The sequence below is a fragment of the Empidonax traillii genome, unplaced genomic scaffold (assembly GCF_003031625.1).
Source record: "Empidonax traillii isolate 1590-97213 ecotype Southwest subspecies unplaced genomic scaffold, ASM303162v1 scaffold863:size338993, whole genome shotgun sequence".
In the NCBI taxonomy this organism is placed as follows: Eukaryota; Metazoa; Chordata; class Aves; order Passeriformes; family Tyrannidae; genus Empidonax; species Empidonax traillii.
Genome location: NW_020956056.1, coordinates 227551 through 248151, shown reverse-complemented (window position 1 = coordinate 248151; position 20601 = coordinate 227551). Strand labels below are relative to the sequence as shown.

At 43.8% G+C, this 20601-nt stretch overlaps 1 protein-coding gene across 3 annotated transcripts in view; it reads right to left on the bottom strand.

Moving 5' to 3' along the window:
* EPS15L1 (epidermal growth factor receptor pathway substrate 15 like 1) overlaps window positions 1–19835 on the bottom strand; it is a 33102-nt gene extending 13267 nt beyond the window's left edge. The window contains exons 1-23 of one of the 3 annotated variants that reach the window (XM_027902348.1): window positions 19730–19835; window positions 15336–15377; window positions 15049–15138; window positions 14753–14800; window positions 14046–14141; window positions 13497–13559; window positions 12536–12661; window positions 11563–11622; window positions 10994–11230; window positions 10189–10346; window positions 9920–10076; window positions 9093–9155; window positions 7649–7734; window positions 7225–7297; window positions 6824–6985; window positions 5823–6020; window positions 5452–5616; window positions 3462–3588; window positions 3317–3367; window positions 3085–3221; window positions 2289–2349; window positions 1864–1946; window positions 410–542 (exon numbers count right to left, since the gene is read on the bottom strand). In XM_027902348.1, the coding sequence (XP_027758149.1) occupies window positions 410–542; window positions 1864–1946; window positions 2289–2349; window positions 3085–3221; window positions 3317–3367; window positions 3462–3588; window positions 5452–5616; window positions 5823–6020; window positions 6824–6985; window positions 7225–7297; window positions 7649–7734; window positions 9093–9155; window positions 9920–10076; window positions 10189–10346; window positions 10994–11230; window positions 11563–11622; window positions 12536–12661; window positions 13497–13559; window positions 14046–14141; window positions 14753–14800; window positions 15049–15138; window positions 15336–15377; window positions 19730–19759 (2446 nt within the window). In that variant the 5' untranslated portion in view covers window positions 19760–19835. Of the gene's footprint in view, window positions 1–409; window positions 543–1863; window positions 1947–2288; window positions 2350–3084; window positions 3222–3316; window positions 3368–3461; window positions 3589–5451; window positions 5617–5822; window positions 6021–6823; window positions 6986–7224; window positions 7298–7648; window positions 7735–9092; window positions 9156–9919; window positions 10077–10188; window positions 10347–10993; window positions 11231–11562; window positions 11623–12535; window positions 12662–13496; window positions 13560–14045; window positions 14142–14752; window positions 14801–15048; window positions 15139–15335; window positions 15378–19729 lie in introns of those variants that run through there. The other 2 variants (XM_027902350.1, XM_027902351.1) reach the window with 2 other exon arrangements.
* Between the last annotated feature and the right edge of the window lie 766 nt (window positions 19836–20601).

Sequence of the window (20601 nt, the reverse complement as noted above, 5' to 3'; positions counted from 1 at the left end):
AGCCCATTTAATTTTTTTTTTTTTTTGCATTCACCACATTCTCTGGCAAACACAGAAACAAATCCTGAATTTAAATGACTGTATAAAAGCAAACCTCTTCATTTTGAAGGTGCCATTTACTAACCTGATGTGTTGCCTACTTGGAATAGAGAGACTTTTTTTTTTATCCCACCACTTTCCCTTGCCACAAATGATTTTACAGATCTGCCACACCACTCCCTCATCACCTGTTTTCCAATCTGAAGAGCTCCAGTCTGGTTTACTGACAATCCTGCCAATTTACTGATAACCTCATCCCTTCCTCTGCTGTTGAAACATAAGATAACGAGCTAGAAAACCCTTATATCCATTAATAGAGTGAAAATTGGGGGGAGTGGCTGTCAAAAGAAGAAAAATAAAACCTCCTTACCACTGGGTGGCTTGGGCCGTGGAGGGACGTTTTTCTTGGGTGGCAACGCTGGGGTGTCTGCTTTGCTTTTGAAAGGGTCATCTGAAAATCCCCCCCCTCCAAAAGAGGAGGCAAAGGGGTCAGGAGCTGCTGACTGCAGGAGGAGAAAGAGGGAAGAGAAAGGATGTCAGCGCACTGGGAAACCCTCCGTTTTCATTAATTAATCAAAATTCAAGATGTCCAGAGTTATTCGTTAACACTCAAATTGTGTTCTAATCACAGCGTTACTTCGAGAACTTTTAGTGCCAGCAAAAAGCTGGTGAAAAAAAAAATAAAAGGAAGTAAAACTCTCTACTTTTTTTTTTTTTTTTTTTTTCCACCACAGTCTGACCTCCACTGTGACAAACAGAACCATGGAAGACCCTGGAAAAACACTGCAGAATGGGGAGCTTGATTCCAAGCTTTATTCCAAACTTTTTTTCCAAGTGAAACCCGGCTGTGGCAAAAGCTCAGGGAAAAATACCAAAAACATGGATTTAATGCTGCCTGTGCTCAGCTGGCTCTTCTGAAGGACTCTCCTGGTGGATAAGAAGGGCACAAAAATGATGCCCTGCAGGGAAATTTGTCACTGGGAAACGAAGAAAGGGGGATTTGGGGAGCAAAGGTAAAACTTGTAGTCAAACCTTTGCTAAAATTTAAACCTGGAGCCAGACACATCGATATTGCTAAAGGCTGTTGCCATCTAGTGGAGAGTTGAAAACCTCCCCAAAATGGTATGAAAAGTTAGAAAAAAAAAAAAACCATGAAAAGTAATTATTCCAGGTGATATGATAATCTCTTTTATTTTTAACATTTACTCCACAATTTTCCAGCACTACTGTGGAACAAACAGAAGGAGCTGATGGAAACTGTAAATTCCAAACTCCACCTCAGGAAGATAAAAATTTTTATTCTCCTTTCTAAATTATCCTTTTTTCTTTTTCAGGTGCATCCTGAACCTTTCTCTTCATCTGCCACTTAAAATGAACAAAAAATTGCCCACTTAAAACATGGGAAAGGCTGAGTGACTGTAAAGAGTTCACACATCTTTCGTGTGTTTGGTTAATGGCTGGACTTGATGATCTTAGAGGTCTTTTCCAAGCTTAGTAATTCCCTGATAAGTTCAGGAACAAGTCAGGAAAACTATAATTCTATGAAGTAACTGAATACCCTTCTTAGAAGTTAAAACACTGCAAGGTAATTTCTTTTGAAATTCCTTTTTGCTCAGCTGGTGTTTGAAAAGTCGATTTATCCCCGATGAATCTGCCACATCTGCCATGGGTGGGAAATGATTTGTTAAGCAACTGGTGGGGCTGATCAGAAAGCAAAGGAACAGACCTGGGTTGTCAGCTGAGAATTTACAATCACATCACCCACTTTTGATTTATCTGCACATTCCTTTTTTAAAGGACAGTTGCTTTCCTTGTAACCTTTACCTTTGACATCTGACTGAAGTCTGCAAATCCCTCCCCACTGCTGAAAGCACCACTTCCAAATGGATCCAGCGTTCCAAAGGGATCTGGAACAGGGAGAAAGAAGTTATTTTGGACAAAGAAGTGCCAGTGAAGCACAAAACTGGGCAGGTGATGAAAACACACCTCTGTTTTGATACATGGCATGAGAGGTTACAAGAGAATTCCATAAGACAATTGGTTTTGTACTAGTTGTTTGGAGGGGAAAAAAAACCCAAAGAAAATAAGAAAAAACTTGAAATATATGGTGTCATAACCCACAGCAGGATCATGATGCTTTTGGCCAACAGTTCACAAGACCCTCTATTTTCAACTCTTACATTTGATTCTTCTTTTATAAAAAAAGATACCTCCTTATTCATCTTCATGAGAAAACGTTTTCCTCTTACCTGGACCTTTTGAAGAGATGCTGGAAGACGTAAAAGGATCAGTGCTTTCAAAAGGGTCAGGCTAAATGAGAACAGAGACACAGAATTATTGCTCTGCTGCACTGTGACCTTGCCTTTTTATGCACATCAAAAATCACAGTTATCTCCAGTTTCAGATCACTCTGCTCAGTGGAAATGGAGTGGGATAAAATAAACTGATTACATGAAATTTGGCTGTTGACAGCCTTGAACGAAACACCCAGAACCTACAGGTGACAAGGGCAAAAAAAATCCTGAAATACAACATTAGCTACCAAAATAGGAAAACACACCCAGAAGGGCTCAGTCTTGAAGCAACAGAATAATAAACTGAATATTCAAGTCAGGCATTCATATTATTATTAATCCAGAGTCTGGGTACTGCTGTATAAATATATATAAATATCATTGTAACTGTGATTTAACAGGTGTGTTCTGTGCAAGGAGCTCAAGAATCCATTAACCTCAGTTCCTCAGTTCCATTCCCTTTGTCACTGCACATGGAATGGAGGGAATGGTGGGAATTAGTGGGTGATGGTGGCCTGAAATTCCCAACAGAGATGAAAAATATCCACCTTACTGCACCTCGTTATCATGGAAGCAGAGAGAACACTGCTGATTGCCTCAACAATCCATATCAAATTTTAAGGGTAAAATTAATGGTATTTCACCAGTTAGGAGAAAAATATTTTGAGTTATTTCACTCCTTTTAGCTTTCAGATAACGAGCCTGTCAACAGTAAAGGAATCCATTGAGTGTAGATTTAAAAATGCCCGACCTTTGAGGGTAAAGCAGGGGGTTTTGTGAATGGATCTGAGGTAAATGGGTCGCTCTTCACTGGTTTCTTGAAGAAATCCTCGTGGGCAGAACTCCGAAATGGGTCACTTTCCTTAAAGGGATCACCTCCAAAGGGATCTGAAAGGAGCAGGAAAAGGGAAATAGAATATATGAAATGTAGCACCCAATGTGTCCACGTGCCACAGGTATCCTGTGATCCAAAGGGTTCTTACCTGCTGGAGCAGGGGGCTGTTCTGCAAAAGGATCGTGCTGGAATGGGTCACCTACGGAGAAAGAAAAATATTTAGCAAGATGATAAAAGTGTGCGAAAATATCATTTACTCAACAGTTGGTCTTGGAAGGTGTCAGGGCACTTACTGCCTTTGAAAGGGTCTGCTCCCTTAAATGGATCAGATTTGAAAGGATCTTCTGACTGGAATGGGTCTGTGTGCAATTCTTGGGTGTTGTTGGTGAACATCAAGGCTTTGTTCTTAAATGGATCATCCTAAAAACGAAGTGGAAAAACATCAGAGCAGCTTACCAGGATCAGAACACTCAGCTGGCACAGAACTGCTCCTAAATGGGGATCTTAAAAATGACTTCCTGAAGGACTTTCTGAATGCATGACTTGCAAGTTGAAGTAATTACAGGCTAGAAGGAAATAACATAGCCCAGGGCTACACAGAACATCAGAAGATAACAGAGCTTATAACAATTAAAGGTTCAACTGTTACCCATATTAAAATATTCAATTCTCAATCCCTTAAATAATGAAAACAAATCAACCCTCAACCATCACACTGCCAAAAAAATCCCTCCCCCACATCATTTGACAGCTCAGCTTCAGGTGAAGACACTTCTTTAAAACATTTTCTGGGCTATTTGTGGGCTCCAAACACAAGGAATTCCTGCTCATATTGCAGATTGCTTCTTATTAACTCCTTCTGAAAGCTCCAAGCAGTCATTTCCCCCTTCAAGAGTCACCCCCACATTTTGAGGACAGAAATTCATGACAGGATTTGATGACAGCAGAGCCCAAATGGAACTTGGTCAAGTTGCAAAAAAAAAAAAAAAAAAACAGCGGGGACAAGCAGCAAACTGGAGTTCTGAAGCCTCCTGAGGATGTTCCTTTGGGATGGTTTGGGAAAACCAGAGCCATTCCATCCCAAAAATGAGGAATACCCAGCAACAACTACCCACTTACACTGCCCCCCAGCCCCATTTTCATCCCTTGACAAGGTGCAGATGAAAACAGCTCCATTAACACTGCTCAGAACAGCAGGGAGAGGAGGAAGAGGAAGGAAGGATTGAGAAACAGGAAAGGGGCACAAATGGTTTTAAAAAGAAATGACCATGAACACACCACTGGTGTCTTCTTCCAGTAAGTGATTCTGGGGTTTTGCAAGGGAGAGAAACATCTGGAAGTTTGCAGTGGAAATTAAATAGAATATTATGCAAGCCACGCAAGGAGAGAAACGAAGCAGTGAAGGGTTTTAAGGCCACGTTTTTCAATTGGTTTGAATCTTCTTTTGAGCAGTCTGTTTTTACAGACCAAGCTGAAGGCAGGGCATTCAAACAGCAGTTGCCTGCTGATTATTTACTGTACCTGACATATATTTAACCTCATATTAAACCCACAGCAAATGCTGTGCTTCCAAGGGCTCTGGAAAACAAGTTTTCCTTGCTGATGTGCAAGCACAATCAAGCACCTGGGCAATTTTGTATTTAGAAGAAGAAACAGGCTTTAAAAAGAATGAAAGTTCTTGTGATTTAGAGGATTATTTAATATCTAAATCAGCAATAGATATCCAATAGAAACTGGTTGGAAAAATCTTTAAGAACCTGAAGGATCTTGTGATTTTTGGGACAAATAGTGATTAAAAGAAAACACAATAAATGAGATAAACAGTGCTGGAATTATTGAAGCAGAAGAGAAGCATCCATGTATTTTGAGAAGGGAACAATAATGTGCTAAAAAAATCACTGCAAAGGAGAAATTTGTGGAGCTTCTCTTGGAAACAAGAAGGAAAGAGATGGTTAGAGGGGAGTTTCCAGCAAGAGAAGGTAACTGGACAATGTGCAAGAACAAACAAAAACATCTGAACGTGTGCCAGGTGACAAATCCAGGGTTAAAAGGACCTTTTTGGTTGCAGAATCACAGTTTGCTCCCATATCCACACTGTTCCAGTCACACAGGCACAAAATCCCAGCACAAGAACCAACAGGAGGCTCAAAAATCAGTTTTTTCCACCAGCAGTAAAGCCTTGCCCTGCTCTGCTGATACACCAAACCCCAACAATCTCCCATCAGCTGCGAGTCACCAGTTTAATCGTTGCCAAACACACTGAAAAACAGTCATTTTATTTACCAGAGTTCCATAATTGCTCCTTTCTGAGTGCCCAAGGCCTTCACTCATGTCTGCTAAGTTGGTCAGGCTGCCCCCATGGATGCCATTGAGGGCTTCATTGTACTCCTCGATGCTCTTGGTGACCTCCTGCTGGTTCTCCTGCAGCTGGGACAGTTTATTCCTTGCCTGAGAAGGAAAATTTTCATTGACCACGTTGCCAGAAAGTTGCATTTTCCCCCCCACCAGAACTGAATTTTTTCCTGACACACACTGGGAATAAACCAGCCCAAAAAAAAGGTTTATTTCACGAGCCAGCACTTTTCTTTTTTTCTAAAAAATTATTTTTCCAGCCTTTCAAGCAGCAAAAAAACTGTATAAACCACAATGAATACCTGGTTTATCTCTTCCTGGGTTGATTTTAAAGATTTGATTATTGTTTCAAGCTGTACTTTTCCAGCCTGGATACTCTGCTCTAGCTGAGTCTCTTCCTGCTGCAGGCGGTTCAGCTCTGCTTTTGCTCTGTTAAGGTCATCTTCCTGTAATTTTAAATCTGATTCCTGAGATTGAATCTGCATTTTTAGTGATGAAATCTGGAAAAAAAAAAAAAAAAGAGTGAAATTTGACATAAATGTAACTTATTAAATGATGAATTCATAGTATAAATAAAAAAGCAACCTATCAATTGTTAAGGAAAATAGTTAGAATTTAATACAATGAAATGCTGCTTCTGATGTTGCACAAAATGCATGATAAAAACACAGTCAACAAACCCAAGAAACACTATTTTAATTCACAGAAATACCACACTGATTACACAGGTAATTACAGGTGTTCCTTAGGTGGTTACCTTGCAGTTTTCAGCACCTGGCCCCTCTTCCATTCAAACATTTTAAAAAAGGAGCACGAAGTTGATTTACTTTATAAGAGTTTAAAATTGCAGAGCTGCTGATCCATTTCTTCCTTCCCCACCTGCTCACACAACGTTCCACACTAAGTTTCTACTTTAGGGTGACTTGCTGTTTCCACTGACAATTCTATCTCCCTGAAAACCCACTTTTAACGCAATCCTGATGATATTTAGAGGCTCAAAACCTGCACCACTGGCAGGGATTGTCTCTGATGCTTTTCCACTGCCTTGTCAGGTTGAATAAATGTTTTCTATATTCTCAGAACAACAATTTCTGTAGAAAGGGAGCCCTGGAGATCATCTGCCTCAACCCCCTCTTTAGGACCACAATAAGAGGTACATTCAGGTGAGCAAAATCCTTCTGTGTTTGTGTGTAAATTGCTATTTACACTCAAAACGAGCAGAGAAAGTGAGTTTTTCCACGAAATAAACAGCATTTCCTCCATCAAAAGCCCGTGAGGCACGTCCAAAATTCCACACACTCACCACCTGTGTTTCCTCCTGGCATTTCTGCCTGACATCACTGAGCATGTCCTTGAGTTTGGCTTTCTGCTGGTCCATCTCATCCAGCCTGTCCTGGGCGTCCTGTTTCTGAGCCTCCAGCTCCTGCAAGCTGCTCGTCTCCCTGTCCAGGTCATTCTGCAGCTCCTGAGGAAAAAAACAGATGAAAGAATTTTATTTTCCTGTTCTCCATCAGAAATGCTTTCTCTAATTTTGAAATTCTGAGATTTCAAATTTCAAGTTCCTCGGATTTTCTCAGAGGAAAATCCCATGAAACAAAGACAGACTTGCCCAGCAGCAACACAAAGACACGAAAAAAAAAGCTTCATTCCCATATTTTATTGGGATTAAAATGAAAGCTACCAAGGAGAAACAAAAGATTTTACCTGAACTTCGTTAGTTTTCTGTCTGATTGATTCTTCCTTTTCCCTGATGTCCTGCTCTAGGGAGTATTTTTCTCTGCCAGATAAACAAGCACATGTATTTATTATTAGTGAAATAATACAACACACACAAAAAACAATTAAACATTTTTCTGGAAACACCACGTAGCTAAAAATGCCAGCACATATTCCCATATATTTTTTAAAGGAGTAAAGGTTTATATGTATCAATTATTGCTATCTGTGGCCATAATCAATGTCCTGAAGCAGAATCCAGGCTGGCTTTGCATAACTAAGATCTCAGTGGGAGATCTGCCACCAATTTCAGTGACAAATAATTATGAAGCGGCTACAAGAAAACTGACACATCAGTACTGTAGATTATTTGGTTATTATTCAAGATTTTGTGAGCAGTCCACAGCTTTACCTCTGCAGCTGAGCAATTTCCTGACTGATATCATCCAGCTCTTTCACTCCTGTGAATTCTCCTGATCCCACAGAACTTGCACTGTCCTGTTAAGAACCAAACAGTCAATTAAAATGCTGAGTGGCAACAAAGGCTGGGGACAGAGGGTGGGATACAAAATCCTCGGGATATGAATCTGCAAAGTGCCACGAGGCACATCAGGTGATTGTGCAACAAGCAGGACATGCCACAGTTGCAGCTGAGGGACAGCAGAATTGTCCCCGTGGCTGTTGGACAGGCCCAAGGGTTGAGACACACAGCACTGAGGGGACATGCACAGTGACAACAGATGAACTGCAGGCTGGGGGAGAGCTAAAATTAAAATTCCACACCTAAAACCCAGCTCTGCTACAGCCAATAGGTGAGTAACGACTGTGATTTCAGTCTCCTTGAGCCCTGCCACAAATTCATGGCAAGTCCTGCAATTCTTCAGCTCTTTTAGATCTTGTCTTTTAGAGAAGACTCAGCAGTTATAAAGAAGGGATCTCAGCATTAGGTACAACATTGGTTATTATAAAAAAAAGGACTGCTCTGAGAAAGCCCAACTGAGCAAAAACTGCAGCCCTGAACTCCCTGTTAGCATGAAAACACAGGAGAGCTCCAATTTTTAAACAGCATTTTAAGAATAAGAAAGCAGTTTGCCTGCTTCACCCACCTTGAGGCTGCTGAGATAACCACAGAGAGCCTGGCTTTACTAAACATAAAAAACTAACCAAGAATCTGATCAATAAACCAAAATCAGCAGACTAAAAGGCGAACAGGTGAGTATACAGCTTAAATAATTAAACTGAATTAAATCCATCATTTCTTTTGCAATATGCCATTACGTAATAATCATAAATGAAAATAATCCAGACTAATTCCTCAAGGTAGCAAATCAAAATCTTCTAACATCACTCCGACTTTGTCAGGCCGGACAGAGCTTTGCTGAGAGACCTGCACTGAATGCTGGGCAGGGTCACAGGCAGGTGCCACCAACATGACCATGAAATAAGTGAAAATGAGCTGCTGCATTTAGGATGAGAACCACTAAATAAGCTCACTGAGCTCAGCTGATCTCATGTTATGCTCAGCTAAACATAACTGAAAAAAACTTAGAATTAGTTGGAAATAATGGGAAGTTTAAAGCTTTATTTACTGCTCAGCTTCAGAGGACTAAGCCACGAGTAACTTCTGTCCCAGAAACAACCTGACAGACCAACCCACTCCCAGTTCCTGATGGAATAAATTCACCAGCTCAGCAGCCAGAGCTGGGCTCTCCACACTGCTGGGACAGCCCATCATGCCACGAGCAAGGCCACAACTCAACAGCAGAGCCAGGCAAAGGTGGAGACACAAAGAAAGGCAGGTTCTGATGTCACCCCCAGCAAAAAGGGGCAGCCCTGGGGGTGCCTCAGTTACTCACACGGCGCATTTCTGGCAGGGCAGAGATCTCAGCTCCTACAGGGGTCAAGTAACCTGCCAGGGTCTACAGGGAAAGGACAAGGAGAAACCTTAAAAGGGCCACAGCAACAGCAGCAGGTGAGTTATTTACAGCTCCAAAAGGCTTCTGGTTAGGAGGAGTAAAGCGAGAAGTAAAGAAAAATACAGTGCAGTTTAGAGAAAAGGTGAAGGTGTTGGCAGAACAGGAGGGTTTGTTCATCTCACTTCCAGAAATTCTCTGTGGAGGGAAGGAATAAAAGGGTTTAGCAAAGGATCAGAAGCTGCAGGGAAGTGGAATCCATCCATCAGCAGTGACGGATGCAGGACTGGGGACTGGAATGGCACAGGGATGAATCCCAGGACTAGGCAGTCAGCACTCTTCATTTAGCCATGAAAATATTCCTCTCTACAGGAATCTGGTGCTGATCACAGGTTCCTCAACCAGCTTTTAATATTTGCTGTTAAGAGTTCCCCAGGGTTAAAATTGGATATAGAGATCATATATAAATATAGACAAATATATTATCATTTATATGTTAAATAAAAATATAAAAGGGTTTAATTTAAAAACTTTCTCTATGACAAAGGAGTATTTTTCACGCTAGGCTTTTTTCAGCATTGTGACTCCTTTCATGGAGTATTTTATTTTATGGAATGTTTTACTGCATTTTTCTTTACTATCAGTCTTGGTTAAAAAATTTACAAATATTTTCAAATGTTCAAGGAAAAAAAAAATATAAAAAATTCCTACTTAAAGCCCATTTCAAAGCACATAAGCTCAGCGTTATCTACAAATAATCACTGACTCACCTGGAGGGGAGTGTTCCTCTCCGTGGGGGGGATCATATCTGGGGTTAACACTTGGGGAGGATCAATCCCTTTGCTGACCTTCTGTTGGATGAGATACATGGCAAGTGCAAACTGATCTTTGCTGAGCTTCCCCATCTGCCTCGTGTCTGCCAAAGCCCTGGGAAAAAAAAAAAACAGATCACCCTTAGAAACAAAAAAATTAACGTCAGGCCCACAATTCTGGCTGGAAAAAAATAATTATAAAAACACAGGTACTAGGGAATTCTTACCATATATGTGCTAGGAGATTCTGAGACAGACCTGAGTGCATAAAAATGTCCTTCACTTCTTGGCCACTCACAAAGCCGTCCATGTCCGTGTCTGTTTTTAGGAAAATCTCATCGTATCTCACTTTCTCAGCCAGTGGCACCACCCAGTTCACAGCTGGCTGCAAAACAAAGGGGGACAGTTCAGGAGGAGAAGAACAGCCTTTATCAACACACTGAGCAGATGCATCACCCAGAGCTGGATACCCAGTCCAGTCTGACTGGGAAATAACTATTTTCACTGCATGGTTTAATTTCATCTTCTTTATCTGAATAAAACACTGATAAACAGCTCTTCACCAGTTGAAAAGAGTTAATTCTTTGGGAATACAGATCCAATTAAGCATGTTAAGTCTTCATGCTAATAACAGGAGATTTAGAAGGTAGGTTAATGATTTCTTTGGTATTACAGTAGATACATGAGTAAAACCTTTCCATGGGTTCACTTTACATAGAAAGTGAAAATTCCCCCCCTAAGATTTGCCACCTCGTGGTCACCCTGATTGCAATTCACCTGTTCTTCTTCCACTCTTCCCAGTCTGATTAATGCTTTCTCTGACATTAAACTCCTTACATTTGATATTAAATTCCTTTGCTACTCCATTCTTCCAGGTCTGATCATTCTCACTTCACTCTCCAAACCCAACCGCTCGCACGAGGCAGAAATCAAAGAGCACGTTCGGGTTTGGTTGTTTTTTTTTTTTTTTTTTTCCTGCAGCTTTCCTGACCCCCAAAAAATAAAGAAAAAGAAAGGAAGGAAGATGTGTACCTGTGGTTGTTTGATGCTGTGCTTGGGAGATAAACTGCCTGTGCTGTTCAGGCTGTTGACGCTGCCGTGGGAGGGCGTGGAACGCAGGCTGTCTTTGGGTGGGGGGCTGGCAGGGAGAACGGGGACGGCTCCGGGGAACGCCGGCATCTTCTTTCTTTTGGAAGGTGGTATGAGAGAAGGGGGCAATTGTGAAGGGACTGACTCTTTCTCAAGAGCTCTATAAACCAAATGCATTGCCTGCAAAGGCAAAAAAGGTCAGATAACATTGACAGTTAGCAGGAAAAAAAAAAAACAAAGAGAGAGATCTTCCAGTGTCAGTCATTTACATCACAGTAAAACAAAGGGTGTAAGATTAGAGATGGAAACCAATTCCAACAAGTTTAAGCTCGATGGCATGGGCAAGAGCCAGGGGATGGATTTGAGGAAGATCATTTAATAGCTCTGTGTGAACAATGCAGATCAGAAGAGTGAACTGAGGCAGAGGAAGCTGCAAAGCTCTTGAGAAAAAAAGAACGAGCTCTTTGCTCAGCCAGACCGGGCTGGGAATTGAGAATTGAAAAGCAACTTACCACAGCAAATTCATCCTTGTCCAGGTGACCATCTTTATCAATGTCACTGAGATCCCACACCTACAGCAATGAAGATTAAAAAAATGATTTAGAGAGCAAGTTACAATTTGTGCATTCATCCAATTAACATGACTCTGAAGGCTCTGCACAGGTTTTGGTGAAGATCATGTTAGTTATATTAAACCATCTGAACACTCTCTGATGAATTTTCTGGCCAGTGTGAATCAACACCGGCTCTAACAAATTCTGGTTGCAACACAGGCAGGTTTTTCATCTTCCTATGGTGCAATGAAGGAGTCATCAAGCTGACTAAAAGCATTCAGAGGTGGTTTTCAGAACAAGTTACGCTTAGATTTTGTAGATAATACAGAGAAAGAGGCAGCTCTTCCTGAAGAGATTATAAGGATGTGACCCAGAACGAATTCATTCTCAGGCATGTAAATGTGCAAAGCGTTAAAGAATGTGTTTTAAGTGGGAGCAGAAAAAATACTTTCAGGTTTGCCTCCTTGGCAAATATGCAATGGATGCACTAAATTCAGATCCTGGGAAAAAAAAAACAACTTGACAATTTGACAGGTACAGTAAATGAGGATGTTCTGGGGTGTTCTCCTGTACCAACAGTGGATGGGTTTAATGGGATGTCTAATAACTCCCATTTGTAAAAATGACAAAACAGTGGGATACAATGCTATAAAAGCTAATATTATGAAAGCTTAGAAAAGCTTTTTCCTTGCTTTTAAACAACCAAAATCAAAAATATACATAATTAAACCAATCTACTCCAGGGCCTAAATTACTACTATTACTCTTATTTCTAAGTGGAAGACTTCAGAGACTCAGTGTTCTTGCTTGGCAGCATGCAATCAGTGCAGAACCTCAGCCAAAACCATAAATGGCATTTAAATATTTCCCACTGCAACCAGGAGAAGTTTAAACAGAGACCAGCAAAACTTTTCAAACAGCACACACTTACCCTGCCGAGGATATCGAGAGGTAGCTTTGAATTCATCAGTACTGGTTTTACTTTGTCTCCTGAAAGTAAACCATTTACTGGCAAAAGGCTTTCAAAAATACCATCAAACTTTGCTTTTTCTTCCACCTAGTTGGCAAGAAATAGTCTGAATAAGTAAAAAACAAAGTGTGCCTGCGTGAGTGTCGAAAATGAGATCTTGCAGGGAGTTAAGGCTGGTCGGGGATGTGTTCAGCCTAAATTTCCAAGAGCCACGGTGCTCCATTGAAATGTAAACCCACGGAGAGAGATTTAAGAGCTTCATTTCAAAGCTAAGTTCAATTTTAGAACCTTGTATGAGAGATTTCACCATGCAGCAGCCAGGATGTGTTTCTTGTTTTAAAGAAACTTGGATAAACTCCGTGGAACTAAAATCTCTTCTTCCCACTTCGAAGCACAACATGTGAGTCCAAAGAAATAAGCAGCATGACAAGTTATTTTATTAAATTTCTACCTTTTGGAAATGTTTGCATTTGAAAAATTAACATATATGCATCCTTTTTTTCCCCCAATGATATATATTACATGTATCACTGAATACTAACTAGAACACAGGAACTCGAGCTGTAAATTAATAATTCGGGGTGGATTTGGTGAAATACTTTGCTGTTCTCAGTGGGGTTGCTTTAGACAAACAATGAAAGTGCCTAATTGTAGGATTCTGGAAGAAATCCAGGCAGAAGATTAAAATTCATTGTGTCTTAACAACATCCCAGCAGGGGTTGTCAAAGGGTGGTTTAATACTTATTACACATGTCAAACTACACCTCAGTATTCTCTGTTGTGCTCAAGTCTGCCCAGAAAGGGAGGATTTCTGAAACAGGAAATCCACTGGATACAAAATTCTCTCACTGGGAAAAATCCCACACAAAGGAAAAGATTCCCTCTTAAAGAATGGCTGGAACGTGTTGCCTTTTACACTTACCCTGACAGCCCAGTGAGTGTCTGATGAAGGTGGTGTGATCAGCAAAGGGCTGCTACTGTCATGCTAAAAAAAAAGGGAGAATTTTTATTTATGTGTATATTTATATATATATAAACACACAGACTTGTGTCTCTAATGCTTCCTAATTGGTTACAGACACGAAGTTTAACTACCCTGGGGAAAAGAGGCTGTGCCTAAAGAAAAGTCATTTACGCTATCCCAGCACTTGGATAAGGACATTTACTGGTGCATTAGATACCCAAACACACAGCAAAGCTGCAGCTGTGCCCTTTACTGCCCACTCCTGCTGCCCCAGCACCAAAATAACCTTCTTTTCTTCCTTTTTAGCAGAGTTCACCCACATCAGCCTCCTGCCCAAGCTGAGCAGTTATACTCGCAAACCCCACCGTGGCAGGCAGCGTCCCAAGGAACGCTCTGCCATCAACCTGCAGCCCCAGCACCACCTTTCTGGAACAGGGGATTATTCCAACATTCCAACTGATTATTTCCCACATAACACACGCAAACATTTGAGTGGACGTCACTCACAAATTTGGGGGGTGGCACCGTCAGGCTGAGGCTGCTCATGTTGACGTCGTGGCCGTTCTGGGCGCAGGCCACGAGGCGCAACGCGACGTAGAAACCCTGAAACGGTCCATGGAAAACAGTTCCCATCAGGAAAAATAACCCAGCGATGATTTTTATTAGCACTGTGCACAGGTAGCTCAGGAAATCAGGGATGGGGAGCCCCACAGGGACAACTACAATAACGGGAGACAAAGGGTAGAAAATTGGAAGTTGGTTTTTATAAAGGACTCTCCCATAAGTGAACGTCAACGTTCTTAAATATTAATAATGTTTTTTTTTTTTTTTTTTAAAAAAAGCATCAATATCTACAAAGTAACTTGCTATTTGATATTCCAAGTCATTTTTAGTGATGCTGGTTAGATTTTTTACGTGCAAGAGTGTCTTCTAAATATATCTTAAATCATATTTTGTATTTGTGGCTCAGTGACTGTGTATCCACATATCACACACGCTGATTATTTACAAAACAAAAGAGAGGCAGAAAATGGGATCCAAACTTCTCCAGCAGCCTTGCTGAGTAATGCACTTAGGTATGAGAAGTGCTGGGAAAAAAAAAAACAACACACCTCATCTTGTCAACAAAAACTCCATTCAAAAAAAGCCAAGGGTAACTATTGCTGGTAGCAGGGTTTGCTTGCAAACAAGGCTCACAGGAAGATTTCATTTACCTGTTTATCTAAGTATCCTTTCCCCTCTGGGTCAGCCAAATCCCATATCTGTGGAGACACAAAATGAAAGCCACGGTGAATTTCAAATAAAACTCAGCTCAACAGTTCCCACCCTGTGCCCTCTCCAAGTGCTCATTCAGCTTTCGAGTTATGAGGTGCAATTTTATTTCACTGCCAGGTTAACAACAGAAATGTCACACAAAAGAGGATTTTTTTTTCCTTGTAGATTTGTCCTTTCACTTAAAAAAACAAAAGTGTACAGACAATTCTTGCGTTCTCCAATTCCTTCCACTTACTTTTCCAAGGATGATATCAGAGAGACCGGATTTTTTAAGGAACAGAGCAGCTTCACTTGCCCCAACTCTCCCCGTGTATGTTGGATCTACCTGAAAGAGAAAAATCAACATTCACCATGACTGTTGTGGAAGCAGAGATGAGAAATGCAGGGTCTCTAGGTCAGGAGTTACACAAACTGCATCAGCAGGAACAATTTAGCACTGCAATGGGGAAAGGAGAGAGAGGAAAATCTTGGGGAAGAAGAAATTACTCTTTATTTTTGCCTTTTTTTCTTGTAAGAACGTACCTGTTTGTAGTAGGTTTCATATATTGGGTTCCCAGTAGAAAACTGAAACACAAGGAAGAAAACAGAATGAACAGCAATCACAGCTGATAGCAAAAAAAGCATTGCACTTGGTGTATTACTTCAACAACAACAAAAAAAATCTAAACCAGGGTGTTAATTTGCTGTCATCCACACCGGATATTGAAATTTAAGTGTAGATAATGGTGATCCCACAAAACCTGCAGCCAACAGGCTCCTGTCACCTCCCAGAACTCCTCCTTCCCCAGAATTCCAACTTCTCCTCACACTTTTAATCAACAACTACGTGGAAATGAGGTTTTGCCCAAGCATTTCAGATCTCAGCATGAGAACTGCTGATGGCAAAGGTCCAGCTCTGAACCCAGTGCTGACCTGACTCCCCCTGCACTGGAAACATCCTTATGGAATATTTCCAGCAGGCAGTTTTATCCACACAGACACACCAAGCTCTGTGTCTGTGATTAGGCATTTTCAGGACTAGGATCTTAAACTGAAACAGAATAAAACAAAACCAGAATGAAGAGTGAATTGACAGTGCCACAATTCCCTGACAGTGCTGGGGGGGTATTTCAAGTTGCATCAGTAGATTGCTGACATTCCTGCTGACATTCCAAGCAGATGGGAACTGAAATGCCAAAAGAGGCAGAATCCCCCCCAAAACCCACCTTCTCACCTGCCTCCTCCAGCTGCCACAGGAATTCACGTGCAGGTTGTCCCTGCACACTGATCTGCAGCCTCAGTGCCAACAGCAAAATCAACCCAGGCAAAACCAACTTAAAGGCCTCAGAGAGCAATCAATCAACGAAACAACCCCACAAACAGCTGAATGAGCAAGATGCTGAGGTGTCACAAGGCCCCAAAGCCTGCCTGAGACAACCTCTCTGCACCTCCAGGCCACCAGTGAGACACCTGGGATGTCACCTCCCAAATGCCTCCCTGTCATCCCCACACATTCCAGATTCTGGAAGGCAGAAAAAGGACAAAGGAAAAGCCCAATAAAATTGTATTTGACACCAAGAGAACCTCGCTGTGAATTTACTACCAACATGCCAAATATTAATTTAAGGAGCCATCTGAAATAACTAAACCCTCCAACTGAGCACAAGCAAACGCTGACTCTTGGAGGATTAACAGCTCTGTTTGGATAGGAAAATCCTGCGTTTTCAGAACAGTTTCCTAAGCATCTTAAATGTGCTTCCCTTCTATCCATCCATCCACAAAACAAGCTGCTGCGTTCTCTAATGGCAGCAAACCTCTGGAAGCTCCAGCTCTTCCTGAAGGTAGACAGGATTTCAAAAGAATTCCTGGGCCATAACTCATAAACCTGACTGTTCTTTCTGCTGATGTGTAAATATCCTGCCCAGGCAGCAATCACATCCTTCAGAGAAAAGGTGCAAGGAGGAAATAGTCTGTCCAGTCTAAATCCAACCATCACCAAACCTTGTACCTCTTGTTTACCAGAAAGCTCAGAGAAGACTCAAACACCAACCCCAAGCTCCTCTGAGTGATTTGATGAGTGACCCAGAGCGTGCAGAGAGACTGGACTCGTACCAAGAGACTGAGCAAACCACTCCAGCAGCAGCACTGAGTGATCTCACCCATCACCAGACATCCCTGTCAGCCTCCTTTGGGATTGCCAGCCAGGACATGGAGCTGAGTTGCCTGGCAGAGGTGGCAGGAACCCCCCAGGGTGATGGAAGTTTCTCCCATAGGAAAATATTCCCCCCCAGGTGCTGCCGGGAAGCCCTTCAGCACTCGATTCCCTGTTTGCAGAATTTCCCAAGGATTCAGCCTCTCTCTCTGGCTGATTTCCCCAAATGACTGCACCTCTGTGATGAAGCAGACCAGACAAAATGGGTTCAAGTGATAAAAATAGCACAGCTCCCTATCTGCCCGTCCCCGCCACACGTGACGACACCGCTATCATTCAGGAGGATCCTGCAGTTTGGTGGCATCTGCTGAGGCAGGACCTGCCCAAGGGCTGCCAACCAGACACAAACACTGGGGAGAGTTTGCAGTTGGTGATGTCAAAGCACAACCTGTCAGAGGGGACTCACAGATTAACCACCCCCTGGTTCCTGTGCCTGCTCCATAGTCCCCAAAACCTCATCTCTGACCGACACTTCCCACCAGCTCCCCAAAAGATCCTTCTGGGGCCTTGTTGTTTGTTCTGCCAGGTGGATTTCCTGGAGAAACGTGAAGTTTAAGTCTCGCATTTGTGGTTCACACATGGACACTGATCCAAGTCCCCTGGGCCTGGGGAAAAGGCAGGAGGAAGCTGCTGCCACCAGCACAATTCACACATCCACTTCTCTTTCCTGAGGTCACCCCAAGGCCACAAAGAGCTCTGGATCAGCTGAATTGTTTTCCTTGGTGTCCTCCTCTTGGAAACTTTTCTTTCAGCCACACGGATAGGTGAAAACAGAGAGTGTAACAGGGGATAAACAAGGTGATCACAAAGACAAGAGCCAAAAGAAGGTGCTGCTGCCCCAAAAACATGACTTTACTCTTATGCTACTTGCTGTCTCAGAAACCTGAGCTACAAAAGGATCCTGATATCTCTGAGGTTACTCTCCAAAACCTCCTGAGCCTGCAGGTTGAACGTGCTTGGTACAGCGGGAACACCACTGGGAATGTGAACAAAGTTATCAAACATTAAAACTGAAACTGGACTGAGCTCCAAGAACTGATCTGACAGCCCTGCTCTTCACCTGAGTTCATGCCCAGCCAGAGAGATGAAATATTAAATGGTATATAAATAGTATAGAAACCCAGAATGGTTTGGGTTGGGAGGGACCTTAAACCCATCCAGTGCCACCCCCTGCCATGGGCAGGGACACCTTCCAGCAGCCCAGGTGGCTCCAACCTGCCCTTGGACACTTCCAGAGATGGGGCAGCCACAGCTTCTCTGGGCAAACCTGAGCCAGGGCCTGCCCACCCTCAACAGCCAAGAATTCCTTCCTAAAACCATTAATATGATAAATTATTAATGACAAAATATGATCCAACACTTCCACAAGCTGGAATTACCCCTATTGTTTTTAGCTCCCAACATGCTGAAGTCAACATTCTTATTTTAAATCTTTCTGCGTGGACATATTTCAACATACAGCACATGTGGCCTCTCCTATTCCTTCTAATTCAATTTCTGGCATTTACAGTAACCAGCACACATCTCCTTAGTAATCACCAAACTGAGGCTATTAAAAGAGGAAGTTTGTTAATGTCCTTTTTAAGTTCATTAAGGGAAATTCTGTTTACTGCTCTGTTACAGCCAGACTGCTCTTGACAGTTCAATGCAGAAAAAGAAGTTTAAAATCAGAATGTTTCCATTGAATCCATTGGAAAACAATGGCACGCAGCAAATTATACATTATCCAAGCATCACATTACTCCAATGAGAGATAAATTTTCAAAGTATCTCAAATAAAAGACCATTATGAAAAGGAAAACAATGTATTTAAATAATCTGAACTACTAAGAGCAGTCATTCTGAATTCCTCACTGGCCTAGCAGAGTGTAGAAAATAAGTTTTAATTTCCAGGCATGGAGGGTGGCATTGCTTTAAAAAGGAAATAAGTAAACCAACTCTATTCCCAGCGGGATGGAAAAGAATAAACTGCTTCGGTTGGAAATATTTGGGTGAGAAATTAATGTAAAAAAAACCCAAACAAAGTGAAAAAAAAATAAAAAATAAAAAAACACACACCAAAAAAAAAACACTTGCAACAACAAAAATCAGCGCGGGGTCCCCAAGCATCCAAAGAGAGCTGGAAAGAGCCCCTTCCCGAGCCTCGTCACCCTCTCCCAAGGGGCAGGGGATGTGCCTGGCCCTGACTTGCTGCTGGACGGGCGAGCAAACACCTCCCGGGGTCCCTGCGCCCCCCAAACATCCCTCCAGCCTGTCAGTCACGACCCCCTGTCCCGACAGCCCGGGGAACAACCACGACAAAGGGGGTGACTCGTCGCAGGTCGCAGCCCCATCGCCCGCCCTCAGCAACCCCCGCGGCACCTCCGGGAAGGGAAAACGCCCCGAGCCCCCCATTCCCTGCCGTCCCCACGGGCGCAGCTCCAGGCCCTCCGTGAGGGGAGGACGCCTTCGCTTCCCCCCGACCCCAGCCCGGCCCCGCCGAGCCCCGGGGACACCGCGGGGGCCGCCCCGCCCCGCCCGGGTCCCGCTCCCCCTCTGTCTCCCCCCCCACACCCCTCAGGCCGAGCCCCTGCCGGGCACAGGGCCCTGCACACAGCGCCGGCCCGGCCCGGCCGCCCCGCCCGCGGGCAGGAGCCGGGGCCGCTCCCCGGGGCCGCCCGGGCGGGCTGAGCTGAGCTGAGCTGAGCTGAGGGGCTGAGCTGAGGCGAGGGCCGCGGGCCGGTACCTGCTGGCTGAGGGGGATGAGCGCCGCCATCTTCCTGCCGCTGGGTCGGGCCGCGGCCGGGGCGGGGCGAGGGGCGGGAGGCGCCGGCTCGGCCGGGCCGGGCGGCCCCGGGGGCGGCTGAGGGTGCTGAGGGGGGTGCCGGGACCCGCCGCGGCTTCAGCGGGCTCCGTTATCGCGGCCCGGCAGGCGCTGCCCGCCCGCGGGATCAGCCGGGCTGGGAGCGGCCGCCCCGAGGTGATCGCGGGTCCGACCCGCGGGAGGGAGGAGATCCCGTCCGGGCGTCCCTCGGGCACCTCCGGGGATGGTGAGGGCAGACCTGCCCGGGCACTCACGGAGTCACGGAGCCACAGGAGGGGGCAGGTTGGAAGGGATCACTTGATCCCTTCGTCGTGCCCGTCCCTGACCGCACGGCATAGGATTATTGCCCTTTGGAATATCTGCAGTGAGGGAGACTCCGCGCAGTCTCTGGGCAGTCAGCTCCAGTGCACAGTTCAGAGGTTCTTCCTCGTGTTCAGTGGAACTCCCTCGGCATCAATTTCTGCGCATTGACTCTTGTCTTATTGCTCAGCACCACCGAGCAGAGCCCGGTCCATCCTCTGACACCAATCTTTAGATATTTATCCAGTCCATTCCAGTGCCTGATCACCTTTTCTGTGAAGAAATGCCTCCTAAGGGCACTCTGCCAGCTGCCTCAGCCATGTGGGCAAAGCAGGGCCAGGGAGGGCTTTGGGTGCCCTTGGAATGTTCTTCTGTTCAAGGCACTGATCGACCTTTAGCTGGATGACCTACACCCAGCTTTCTGCTGGGCAAACCCACTTATGGTACCTCATTACCCTTAAACTTGTCAAAGCAGCCTTCACCCAACCAAGGTC